The sequence below is a fragment of the Clinocottus analis genome, unplaced genomic scaffold, assembly GCF_023055335.1.
Source record: "Clinocottus analis isolate CAN_PGR_092001 unplaced genomic scaffold, fCliAna1.0.p SCAF_1, whole genome shotgun sequence".
NCBI lineage: Eukaryota > Metazoa > Chordata > Actinopteri > Perciformes > Cottidae > Clinocottus > Clinocottus analis.
In genome coordinates this window covers 11,437,501-11,451,403 of record NW_027175820.1, presented here as the reverse complement: position 1 = coordinate 11,451,403, position 13,903 = coordinate 11,437,501, and the positions used below count along the sequence as shown (strand labels likewise).

General features: G+C 38.5%; 2 protein-coding genes across 2 annotated transcripts in view; both read right to left on the bottom strand.

The window, feature by feature from the left end:
* Window positions 1–762: 762 nt before the first annotated feature.
* Window positions 763–10,124, bottom strand: tmem276b (transmembrane protein 276b). Its single transcript, XM_068580515.1, has 4 exons — window positions 9,417–10,124; window positions 5,833–5,946; window positions 4,629–4,766; window positions 763–4,391 (listed from the first exon to the last, which is right to left on the bottom strand). The coding sequence occupies exons 1-4, from the start codon at window positions 9,811–9,813 to the stop codon at window positions 4,144–4,146; spliced, it is 897 nt and encodes a 298-aa protein (XP_068436616.1). The 5' UTR covers window positions 9,814–10,124; the 3' UTR covers window positions 763–4,143.
* A 3,308-nt stretch (window positions 10,125–13,432) lies between these two features.
* The window catches only part of slc39a13 (solute carrier family 39 member 13), a 14,190-nt gene continuing 13,719 nt past the window's right edge, over window positions 13,433–13,903 (bottom strand). Inside the window, exon 10 of the mRNA XM_068572980.1 lies at window positions 13,433–13,903. This exon is cut by the window's right edge and continues 179 nt beyond it. The gene's annotated coding sequence lies outside the window, so the exon portion shown is untranslated.

Here is a 13,903-nt window from a genome sequence, read left to right as displayed (position 1 = left end):
AATAATGAGAATAATTGTTAGTTTCAGCAATAGTTGTTATGGATATATGATAACCTTCATACGGTTTTGTGGAGAACTGTTTGCAATGATGTCATTGTGACTTAAATTATACATTATTTGTACGTCTGTCATTTAGTTTGTTAACGTACAACTATGTGTTATGTATCATGGTACAGTAGTTTGAATTTGTGTGTTTGAGCTTTTGTATTTTGTTCCAGCAGTTCTTTGAATAGTACTCGTGGTGATTTTAAAGTATGGAAATTAGACCTAAGATGGTTTCCGTTAAAAAACAATAAACTTATTGTTTTTCACAGTATGTCTCATATTTTGGAACACAAGATGGATCAAAAAACACGTCTCATTTAGTTGTACATTGGCTGTAGCAAATAGTGTATCATCTCAGCCCTGAAGAGGAAAGACATAAAACATCGAGTCCTCCCTCTAGGTGGCACCATGTCCTCAGCGACAAAAGGCCAAGCTTTGCCTCCATGCTTGTCTGGAAAAGGAAGCAGTCTGCTGTTATGATCTTGTTGCCTCTCCAGGACATTCATTCTTAGTTGGACTGGAAATATGCTTTCAGTTCCATGAACTACCTCATGCCCACTGATAGTATAAAACACATGGCTGCCTCATCAGCAAGATCCAAAGTCACATCTTTTTAAGATAAATGTGCAAAAAAAAAAAAGAAACGTTAATGGAAAAGAAAAGTCTGTAACTATGGAAAGCAAAACGGTATAATCCAAACACAGAAAGGCACAACACTTTAGTAATTACATGTTTTATTTCAGTAAAATAAATCAATTAAAAATGGACACAAGTTTTATATATTGAAAGAAACTAACTGTAATGAGATCATGCAAGACTGTAATGTCTCTTTAGTCCCCACATAACATCTGCAGTGGATTGAACCAGTATAAATGACATGTAGAAAATAATAGCTGTGCTACTGAAAGAAGTGCCACTCGAAACAGCGGCGTTTTCACAGAGCATCTCTCATTGCACAGAGTACATCTCTAAGTTCCTCATGAAACACGGGAAGTTGTTACTTGAGGGATTTTACAACAATTTCAAATACATTGTTACACTGTGTTGACCCCATTTGTTCTCGAAAGCACATCATTCTTAATGTTTTGTCAATCTTGCTACTGTGTGCTACTGTTCTTCTGTGTCCAATCAAAGACAACATCTTTGTTTTAAAATACAGGCATTGTTATTTTGTTGGTGTTACTCCTTTAATGTACCATTTGAGATATGGGGCGTAAATATGTGCTTTAGAATTTTTGCTTGTAATACTTTTTGATAAAGTCCTGCACATGTGCAGTGGTGGCACACTGGAAAAGTCAGATTTACAACTTTAATACACAAACAAATTGTGTGTGCAATTGTGCTTCAGTCCTAACAACACATTATACTTGCACCATGTACTTATACATTACAGTTTACTGCTTACAGTAATACTTATGTTACTGCACATTAGTTTGGGTGTGAACTTAAAACTTTAGAAAACCAAAACACCAAACAGCATTGCATTCTGTGAGGACGTCAGGGAATTTACTGACTCAGTTGTTAGTGTAATGACCATTGATATAAATATTTTCATATTCATGGTATGTCTTTCATGTTTCTGGCATAAATATTTTCACTACACCGACTGACCCTACACAACATGGTATAGACCCAAACTGTTTGTAAAAGACACAACAGGGTGCTTATTACATGCTCTGGTCATCCTTTGCTCCCATATGTGACCTTGCAAACATATAATGTATAACTCCACCTGCTCTGAATTCAAGTTCACAGACTTTTATGAGACCCAGCAAAGTGCAAAGATTCAACAAGACACTGAAGATAGTTTTCAATCATGCCTCGGTTAATTTTCTCAACTTCTGAAAAGTGGTAGCCTCATGAGGAGGTAAATGGTGATGGTGAAAGGACTGAACATCACACACAGTGTCGTCAACACACATTATAACACCTTTTTTTTCTAAGAAAGTTAATTGACATAGCTGATAGAATATCTCATGTCTCATCTCCAGCAATTTATAAAAATGTCAACACACATGGCTGTAATATTCTTGTTTTATGAAGTGAACTTGAACATTTTAAAATAAATGATTTCTAATGACTATGGGAGGGGTACAGTAAGAGCAAACTGGCTGCTGTGAGTTCTCACCCACAAGTGTCACAGAGAGAATCGTTGGTACTTTTTCCACTGAATAAACTGTAGTCCTACCTGCTCCATTCCATACTGCATACTATGAAGTATATCATTTTGTAAGTTAGTACACAACACATGGCGCATTTTACTGATTTGTACTAATGACACACACTGCAAAGTGTGCACCACACACTCTACAATTCACCTGGTTAATTTGCAATGGAATTTCCAAATTTCAATATATTTTTTTTTAAAGTATTTCGCTTGAATTAAAGGTTGTCCATTAACACTCCACTTAAATACATTTGAGAAGGTATACTTGTGATTTTAAGTATACTTAATTTTTTCATTTTAAATGTGTGCACCTCAATTAAAACACAAAAGTACTATACAGTATGCATTTGAAATACAACTTTTGACAGTGCAGCATAACTGCAGTTTCGAAATTATTTGTGCTTATTTTTGCCACCAGATTTCCAGGTATTTTTAATCCAAACATTAAATCAGAAAAGTATGCATACTACATAATATAAATTGAAACATCATGTAAGTTAGTACACAATGAATACATATTTACTGTTCAAGAAATGTGTTCAACACATCAATGAAACTGGGAAATTGGAATGCCTCCATCAATCTTAATGTTAAAATCTAACATTTCTTGTGTATGTATTACATCCATGTGTTTAAAAAAAAACAGCTTCCTCACTTCCAGTGCGCATTGGGAATAATCATGTCTCATTGTCTCAGTGGTTACTGAGTCTGACTTTCGTAAAGACACGATGACACTTTGGCCCACCACCAATATGTGATGTTACTATGTTACTGTACTTAGTGCAGATGATGATTTGGAACGCAGCTTGTGCTTTTGTTTTTATCACTGAAGTTTTTTTTGTTTTTTTTCTCCCTTGTATTACACAAAAAGCCTGTTCAATATTGAGGGTAAACAATGGAGCAATCAAATACTCCCTCCACAGTTTGGTTTCATGTTTTGCTCTTGTCAGCAAACAACCGAGTCGCATCCACAAAATACCTTTACTTTGCAGAATCCAATAATGGATTCATGCTCCAAGCACCACCCTGTTACTCCTAATCCTCTCCTTACTGCCAGCCATCATCACCTCCAAACAAACAGAAAGCAAACATTCTTATTCAAAATCTAATTTACACAAACAATGATCTGGATCTACATAGAGATGCATTTGTACATATAGAATATTTAAAGAAGCATCAAATGATTTTCTTTTCAATGCAGATTTACTTGTATTAAGTGTATTTTATCGTACTGACAGATCCATCTTGTGCTCTGCAGAGGCTGCAGACGTTACCCCTGGGGCTCATGTGTGATATCAGTTAGTGTGCTACACTAAAGATAAGCAATGGGCAGTCAACGGCAGTTTTTTTTTCAGTTTTTTTTTCATTACGAACAATAACACAGCTCACATCACTCGACTGAAAGAGGAATGCTGACAAGATGCTCTGGCCTGATATTTGTGTTTTTTTTTCTTTTCTTTTGACGGATTTTTCCCATGATTCATCTGGAGTATGTGTGGAAAAGCATGTTCCGGTGTGTGTATGTGTTGCAGGGGAGTGTGTGTGGCTTTATGTATTTAAGAGAGCACCATTTTAAGACAAATTCTCTTCAGAGAAAACAGTCGCCACAAAGTCAACATATCCATCTGACCCAATACAATGTCTTATTTGTGCTATGAGAGCCATGCCTCAGACATACGTTACTGTAGGTGTTAGTCTTGGTGTACCTGGAGGTTCTTCTGGGATTTTTTTTTTTCGAGATTAGGTGTGTGAAGTTTGTCATTACTTTGCTCCTTCTGTCACAGTTCAGGCACACTGAACACTGAAGGGAGATGGCGATGTCAAGGGTGGTGTGAGATGGTGATCAGACAAAACTGTTTCAGAGTTAAACATCAAGGTTGGAAGGGTGTGGTTTGTGCGCTCGGTGGGTCAGTCGCTTCACAACGCCTCTGTCACACGGTTCCATTCTCCTGCCTCGGCTTGTGGGTCGTTGTGCGAGTGGGCGTGCTGAGGGAGGGGGCCAAGGTGCAGAGGAAGCCTGCCAACAATGTGAGACCGAGGCCCCCCCAGGCACAGAACATGGACCAGCCATAGCCATGGCTAATGTCCTCGGGGAGGCCATACATGTAGCGGGGGTAGCGGGACAACTCAAAGTTGATTCCTGCCACACATGTGCACAAGGAGATGATGCAGCATGTTCCTGTGTGAGCAAAAGAGACAAGCAGTGATTTAAAAGGGTTCCAGCTTAATGATTTAAGTCCTAAATGTACTGTGCATCTTACTGCTGGACAAAAATGTTGTTACTGCTTGATCTACTCGCTCATAATAACCAAACGATGATATCAAGCTGTAACCAAATAAATACAGAAATGTAATGAAATTGGATTTTGGCTGCATGTTTGTGTGTAAAATGTGGGCATATGTGCTCTCACAGTACCTCCCATGAGAAAGAGTAGCCCAGCTACATATTGCATGAGGTCATGCTGCTGGCAGCATCCCAGCACTCCAATGATCCAGCCAAAGAGAATGATGGACACAGCCATGCCCACAAAGCCAGCCGTCATTCTTCTTAGATCTGCAGGCAGAGGTGAAAACATCTCCACTGAAACTCAACATCGAAACTAAAGGCTATTGTGTAAACTGGTCGTTTACAAATTGTGTGTTGTGGTGAATATGTTGCTCTCCAACTACAGAGTGGATGGTGAAGCCTTTATCACTCAATCAATAAACCACATTGAAATGTTTTTGACCAAACAGGAAATTACAAAATGAATGCAACATTACTTTACTTATATTTTAAATCGGAAAACATGTGATTCTCAATAGGCACTAGTATTATTTCATATGAGATTGATATCTTAAATAATGCTTCAGTGTAACATATCATATCATGTAACATATCATAGTAGATTCAAAATGATACTGAAAACAAAATTGATGAAAGGGTTTTCAAACAGAAAATAATACTGATGCCATCCAAGGTCAAACAACTCCTTCACTCTCGCTCTTTGAACAATGATTTCAAGTACGGAATACAAGTGTATCCTTATGTTTTAAGGGGAGATATTCAAGAATATATTGATCTGTCAGACCTAATGTCCTCAGATAAGCCACTTGAAAGCTAATGGCTTCCTAATAGTGTTGACCCGATAACCTCTGGTCATGAGTCTCGACGTGGGAGAGAAGGGCTTATGAGGTCAGTGATACAGCACATTCAGGAGTGAGCATGACAGCAAAGGAAGAATATTGCATTAATTTAGTTTGATTGTTTTTCATTTTTCATGTATTTCATGAATGTTTTTGAAATGATAAAGACAAGACAAAAACTTACAATTATGTGATCAAGGGGATGAATGTACAATAAAAATAAGAGCCCAACATTGTGTCTTGAGGAATGCCAAATGTCAACTAAAAGCCCTGGAGGTGAACAAGTTGTTCTCAACCTTTTCTGTTTTTGTATTTGTGTACTGTATTAATGAATAAGTCTATATTATGAATACAGTATAGCCTTGAAGCATAAACATGCACAAACACTGCAAAGAACAGCTAAAATGTTTTATTATTATTATAATTTTTATTCAGTGCCTGAACCAACGAGTCCAACTAACTCCATGAAGACAGACTAAGACACTGATACTCACGGAGTGCATGCCACTCATCCTGTCGTATGGTCTTTGTGATGTTGACTGGTAAATTTCGTGGTAGGATGGACGAAGAGTAGTGATACTTGACTGTGGTACATCTTTGAATTATTCCTGGCAAAAAAAAAAAAGAAAATGATGGAGACAATAATCACTGGAGCACACATATCTTACATACAAGTAGACCAAAGTGACAAAATAGAAAATTAAGTAAAAATCTCATTCCTAGCTTTTGGGATTATGAAATAATATAAACACATGGTGGAAAAGCTTAATATTTATTTTACACCCTCACTGAGTTTTAATTTACTGAGCTGGCTTAATTAACCTCGTGTTCCCAACCACTCCTACATTGTTATTAAGGGAGGATTAGGAAACAATGTGCAATATGGATTATTCTACCGAAGGCCCCATAAAGAACCTTAATTGTTCTCATTAAAAGTGAATCCCCTCATAATGACTTGATAGTCAGTGCAGTAAACTGCAATTCAAAATAGGCATCCAGAGTCCGATACATTCAGACATTTGTAGTCCAGCTCCCACTCCATATGTCAAGCGGCACAACAGCTTTATATTTCAATTTCCCAACAAATTGTCACTTTCCTTTCCCATTTGAGAGGAACTGTAATATACTATGAAGTACTTTGCGTATCTCTCAAGTTAAAACCGTGGCAGACGTTTTGACTGGTCAAAGCAGGAACAGCACAGGTGTAAATAATCACATTAATGATGCCTCTGTTCCAATAAGTGTCCTCGAAAGGCACATCAGTGACTGAGCATGCACAATACCCTGAAACTGGCCCACCAGAATGCAATGCAGCAGTCATCAGTTGTAGTAATCCACCTGTGCTTTCCCTGCTTTGGTCAGTACAACGAGTTGCTGTCAATACGGTCTATGGCTTAATAATATAATTTAAAAGTCACATACATTTTATCACACTTTATTCAGCTCTGATTTTTAGACTTTCCTTCTGATAGTTGGGTTTGTGATCTTTCAGACTTTGATCTGAATATGACAACCAAGGCTACTATTAAACCAATAAGTTTATACTATCAGTATAGCATTGAGGAGTCAAAATATGTAATGTTTGAGACAAACTGATGAGCCACATAAAGAAAAGTTAACATGCGATACCAAGGTACAACCTGCCGCCTACTTAAGGCATTTCTGATTTTGACTTTGTTGTACGTCTAAAGATTGAAACTCATATTTTCAAATGGAAATTATTGCTTGCAGAACAGATTTACTGATGACATGATATCACCATCCTCATCAATAAAACATAAGCACTTTTGTTGGGACTTCAGCTTCCCATACCAAGCTGGTTTGAATGTGGTTTGAATACTCTACATCCTATGTCAAGAAGTTACACATTGAACCTCAGTTAGGACACGTGTCTTTTGAATTGTGAAAGGTATACCTATTAATAATTCAAAAGAAACCGTTTTTCAAAAACAAACAGACACAATGGTGGCTACCTGGAAAATTATTAAATGCTTTGCACACCATTGGAAGATCCACGCAGGGGATTTTAGCTATTTTGCCTAATCAGATGTCTCCTCAGGACAGTGTGGTAATCTGCCGACTGCGTTTGATTGACATCTCCCTGACTTTCCTGTTAGCTTTGTCTATTGGGGCGGGACAAAGTGCACCTTTACAATACTTGATGGTACATTGAGCTTCTTGAATTAAATTCCCATTACATCACCTTTTCATCTGCAGTCTAATCTGCCAAAATAAGTGAAACACCTGTGTGGATGTGAATGGCCAAATACAATGCCACACAAAGATCAACAGTCACTCACTCTACACTTAGTGACAGATTGCTGTATAGATCTGGAGCATGTGGTGTTAATTTATCAGTGTATAAAGTAATAGTCGATAACAGCAGACTATATTTCCATGTCATCACTGCTGTCAGATCTCTGTGATCATAAGACTGCAATCAGGATTAGACAAACATCAGAAACCTCAACCTGGGCAATATCAAAGTTCATGAGAAAATCATTTCTGAACACAATTTTGTAAATTGCTTTAATTGTTCATCCATAAGAGCAATGATATAAATTAAAGTATGACAGTCCCACAACAATATCTCTTGTGTTAAAACTTGCTTTTCAAATGGATGAGTGTGGTTCCATTAAGGGCATTTATGTTCATTTTAAATTGTATCACTTTGACATATGGACCAGTTTATATAATGTGTAAATGTATAATGTATTAGTCATTTGCCATTTTAAATAATCTGTGAAAACTGTATGATTATAGGACTTCAAATTGCTCAATATATTAATGCCAATATTGGGCCTAAAGATGATTGTTGAAAAGGAACAAATATGGTTTTAAGAATCAGACCAGATTAAGTAAACTGATTAATATCATGTTTTCACTTGTATTAAGTTATGTGTAGTATTTCTGTCTGGGGCTACAAGCACTAATAATTAAGACATTGTATTCATGTGACCAGAGTCATTGTTGAGTAGTCCATCAACACATACAGTACAAGGTGTGGCCATATCCCATGCATACGTGTACAATTCATTTACAACACAACTACAAAAAAACACCTTCCTGAGACAATGCCAACAAAAACAGTAAGACAAGCTTCAAAAAGGTGGTATGTTACAGAGGTGTTGGATTAACATGTTCATACCATGTGTACCCCTGTAGGACAGATAGGTTCAGTCAATTAAACAAAAACATACCTGTCATTACTATATGATTACTACACTTTATGTGTGGATACAAATAGATTCTATGCACATTAAATGTACACAGTAGATTATATTATTCCAAAGTCATTGTGTTATTGATTAGTGTTTTTAATGTTAGGTAAGATAGATATGATTAAACTTAACAAAAATGCTCTAAAATCATTATAGTGCTGGCTCAGACACCTATGATTTATGAAAACAAACATGATGTAGTTAAATATCCAGAGACAGTGCTTGAAAGAGGAAATACAAATCACTAAGCTGTTTTTACTGATGTCTACTTCGCAACAACTTCAGATGGACAACTTCAGATTGTTACACAGACTGGGTCCTCTCTTTCTGTATCTGCTCAGTTTTAAGATCTTGGTCTGGATCAGGTGTTGCAAAATGAGTGAGGCCTGAAACATGGCTTCTCATTGTTGCCCAATGAGGAAGGCTGTGCATCTGCTGTGATCTAAAATTCAAACAATGATTCATTTTAACTTTGATTTACTTTCGTGTGCAGGAGGAAAACACATCAGTATGACATTAACCTATATGGGATGCTGTGTCTCTAATGTGAAAACGGGCTCAGAAAATAGAGGTGCAGCCATTATCTGGGAGAGACACTCAGCAAAAGGGGGTGCTCTCAGCACCATGGACAGCGACATTCGCAAATAATCAGTCACACGCTCCCCAAAAAAAAATACAAACATCCTAATCTCGTTTCATAACAGATTTAAAACGTACATTTAAAACGCAGAGACACGTTAATGTGTGAGGAGAGTGCGGGCCTCTGTGCCATCCTGTTTGTGTCAGGCTAGGTGTGAGCTCATCGCTGAACATCACGGCCTGGTGCACACAAGAAAAGCCAGACGGCTCGTGTTTACCTTTGTAAATAAGGTCCTCGATCTCCAGGTCGAATCCCTCCCGGTGACACTTCCTCCAAAGCCCGGAGATGGTGGAGTTAAACTGCCGACTGCAATGAGACTCCATGGGAGACGCGGCGGCCAGGAAGTGCCGCTTACCCCGGATGAGAGCGCCAGCATCTGGGCCGTTACCTTTCCTCTCCAGGCTCTTTGGAGGCATCTGGAGGGGGAGGTTGATGTTTGAATTGTAGATGTAGCCCGGGTCGTTTCGCTTGTTGGCATAGTTTTTACATCTCTCTCGATGTCTCCTCGCGTCGGTCTCGTACCAATAATCGGTGCAGATCGCCATGGCGAGCAGCCCGAGCGCACAGAAAGCCAAGAAGAGCCCTGTGCCTGTTAATATTTTCATAGCGGCCATCTTCCCCGCTCGATGAAGAGCCCAAACAGTCGCAGGAAGATTCCTCCGTGGCCGTTGTGGTGGTGGTGGTACCGCGTGAAATGAATCACGACGGCACTCACAGCCTCACGCAGTCCTGCACTAGCATAATGGTGCAAGGCCAGCGTTGTCTGGACTGGATGCTGCGGTCTATTGTTGTGGTACCCGGCGGATGTAATGTTGTTCCCACCATCTGTTATGGTACAGGAGGAGAGGAGAGGGGATGGATGGCGACCAACGCTGAGAGGAGGAGGCAGGGGCAGTGATGTAGTTGCGCTCCCTCTCCTCCAGGTTGCTGCGGGATGGGATGGACAGGAGTGCTGTTCTGCTATGGGGGAGTGGTCATTTGTGATGCTTGAATGGTCATTGGAATTTTGGTAAACATGCAAAGATGCAGAGAAATCCCTTTTTTTCCTTCCCCCATCTAAAAAAGAAGCCACAACAGTGATTTCTTTAACTTATTAGTTGCATGTAATTGGTGACTCAACTATTGTGTTTACATTAGTGTGGATGCATGACTCAGTCAATTAACCTAATAGATATGAGATTAGTGCCAGTTTAGATTACCTGCCTGAGACATGTTTCATATTTGAAAATTCAATCTAATTTTAGGAAATTAATACAGTGGCATGCAAACGTGTACTCTCCCCTTCTAAGAAACGCATCAGCATTCACTTACTGAAGCAAACCTCTGTGGTTCTCACAGCCACAAATTGGTAATTCAAACTTTATTAATACAGGTTAATCCAATGAGAGCAATGCACTCTTTTTGTATAGGGATCTTATGTACATGGGAACAAAATAAATTGAGACAAACGTACAAGACTATCGCTAAAAGGAGAATGGCAAACATTAAGGACATAAAACCAGCAATAAATATAACAGGGGCCAGGGCAGGGGACAATTAATTTACCCTAAGGGGACACAAAAGAAATTGGGACCGTTGTGGAGGGCCGATCCAATAGGCTGAACTTAAATTAATTAACTCAATATTAATGTTACTTTATTTTTAAAAAAAGTCAATTGAGCTGTTACTGTTATTACATGTTACAATAAGGCTATGAAAAAAAATGTTTTAAGATACCTTTAAACCTTACCTTAAAGATGTAGAAAGACCAGCAATTGTGAACTTTATACAAAAGCAATAAGTACTTTTGTTGTTTTCCAGTTGAGTTTTTCTTACTCAGTGAGAAAAGTCCCGTCTGAACTCTGATTGAATGAGGTGGAGATGTGAAGGACAGCTGACAGCTGATCTGCCGCTGCTAGCCTTTTTGGTGCCGTAAGCATATCTCATTCATGGTTATTAGCCCCAAATCACTAATTAGGTCATCATATGACAGCTTCTGACTGAGCCACTTCACCATTGATGCTGATGACAGCAACACCACCTAGATGTACTTAGAAGTTGTCTGTGGCAGCAGTTGTGGAAGGTTGATTTCCTGAACCTATATAAAATATATGATATAAAAGCATAATAGAATTTAAAGTAAAATAACATATATATAGCTGGCGTCAGTTAGGCCTACCTGTAAATGTCCAGTTGAGAGGCATAGTTTCTTTCTTTTCCTTTTTTTCTGACCCTGACTTCTGTTGTCTTTTTGAGGGCATCTTTTTTAAGCTTACTGTCAAAGTTCATCACTGAGAAGGGCACCCACGGTGCGCTTGGGAAGTTGAATGTGTACTTGTTTATTTTTTAGGGGGGCGGGGGCACCATCATAACTTTTTTTGAGCAATTAAATATATCTCTTGTTCTGCCTGTTTTGTGATATACACATGCCTAAAAGGTGCCTAATATTTCTATACTAAAATAATATCGGCATGATTATGATAACTATGATGATTTCTTTTGGTGCATATGTGTATCAGACTGCAGGTCAGGATCAGCGGTGGCTTTGGGCATTTTCAATCTGGACTTGGAGACTGTAGCTGGGAGTGGACCGCCTGTGAGAGCTTTGGGACGGCGGAGGGACTCGCTGCTCGCTGAGGACAAAAACGGCATCACAATACATGCTTTCATGTCAGTTTAAGTTGGCAACATTGCCCGTCGGTGAGGCTGCATAAGCACACGTATATACATACATAAATCACCTTCAAAATAAAAGCAGTGCTTACATAAGGTCCTCGATACAATAAATGCAAGACATCAGTATTGCATTTATGGTGTGCATCTTATTTATTTATTTTTAATTTTTGATTGACCTTACGCTGGTCGGTATGGGAGAGCCCGCAGGCCGGGTGTGTTCTGGGGGCCATAAGATGCCCAGGTCTAGGTTAAGGTCTCTAAGAGCTGCAATCACTCAGATCAGTTGGAGGTCTAATCAGTATCAGATTCAATTAAATCTTTAAATTTGGGTAAAGAAATTTATGGATCCAGTTTTAGATCCTGTTGCAGTTCATTACAGTGTGGAGCCAAGCAGCCAAACCCCTTTAATCAACCAAAAGGCTCATTAAAATACATAATTGTTAAATTGTTAAACAGAAATAATGTTCTTATTATTATGCTTATAATGCTATAATATAATCATGTCACTGAAACAAATTTTAATGTAATCAAATGTCTACACTGAGCGTAAGCTTCTTCCTTTTTCTGACTTAAATGAAACTCAGCCACTGGAAATGATAGGCCATTTGTTAGAGCTCATTGGAACCGATTCCTGATAGCATAGTACAACATTACAGCGGATAACATGATTGTTTTTTACTCGTGTATCGCTCATAAAGTCTGGGTAGTAATGGAGATGTTCAGTTTGGTGTACGACATGTTGAGCTCGGCACAGGCATAAATCAAAAAGGCTGACAAAGTGTCAGGATGTGATCAGAACCACAAAGCGACTGAACAGAGGGGCATACGAGTCATCGACAAGATCATTTAATCTAATCCAGAACTTAATAATGAAGTTATTGAAACACATCTGAGAATCAATGAAAATGTGTCACTCATGTGTTTGCACTACAGTGCACATCGCGGTTGTTTGTTGTCCTTCTGTGCTGTGACCGAGGAAGGCTCCCACAGACAATAGGCCGCTCACAGGCTGATGACTAAGGAAGGCAACCCGTGGCGGAGTCGTTATGGCAACAGAAGCTTGCCAAACAGACTGTGTTGAAATTGGACAAGTGTGAAGACAATCAATACCCCCCTCCCTCCACTCCCATATGACATTTTAGGCATAGGATCTCTGCAGTAAAAACATGCTCATGGCGACAGGTTTTTGTGCAGCAAGGTCACAACCCATGAGCTGCCTCAGCACCGTCACACAGCTCTACCAGTCAATATCACAATATCCTAATCCCCGAGATCATTAACACACCCCTGTTCCAATTACTCGTTGTCTGCTATGTGTGGTCTTTTCCTTGTAAAGTTTATAAAATGCTGTTTTTTTTATTTTTGTGGATGTTTGAAATGTACAGGTATTATACAGGTGTAAACCTAATGCTATGACAAGTCCTACATGTTTGTTATAATTGTCATATGTGTATAGTCGCACTGAATTCTTGGAAACAATATACATTAAAGCTGATTAACAAAAACAGTACCAATCTTTTTTTTCAATTAATTACAACTTTATTACAATTATTTATTCAAGCAGAGATCAAAAAGATGCAGACAAACAGAAACAACTGCACTTTGTTGTAGACCTGACCCTGGTGTAACAGACAATCCTGACTTCTTGGCACTTATATCTCCAGACAGAGTGGCGGTGGTGCACGTCAAATAAAACTATAGGTTGCTTGTCTAATTTTCAATAAATATACAGCAGCTACATGAGAAAAATATTATGTACAATGTTAAAATCATTTTGTGTTGAACACATTTAAAAAGAAGGGTGTCCTTGTAAAGTCTAATAATACCTTCTCTGTTGAGCTGGTACATCAGGAGTACCTGTGTAAATTTATGTGCAAAACAACATGATTGTCTGATTAACAATATAAGACAATTTGGTAACAAAGATCCATAAAAACCCTCTTAATTCCATTGATGTGTTAGTTTGGCACATTTTTAAAGTGTCTGCACAAATGTCTTATCAGCAGATCAAGAAGGTCTTCATCTATAAAGTTCTTCTGTCAGATATTA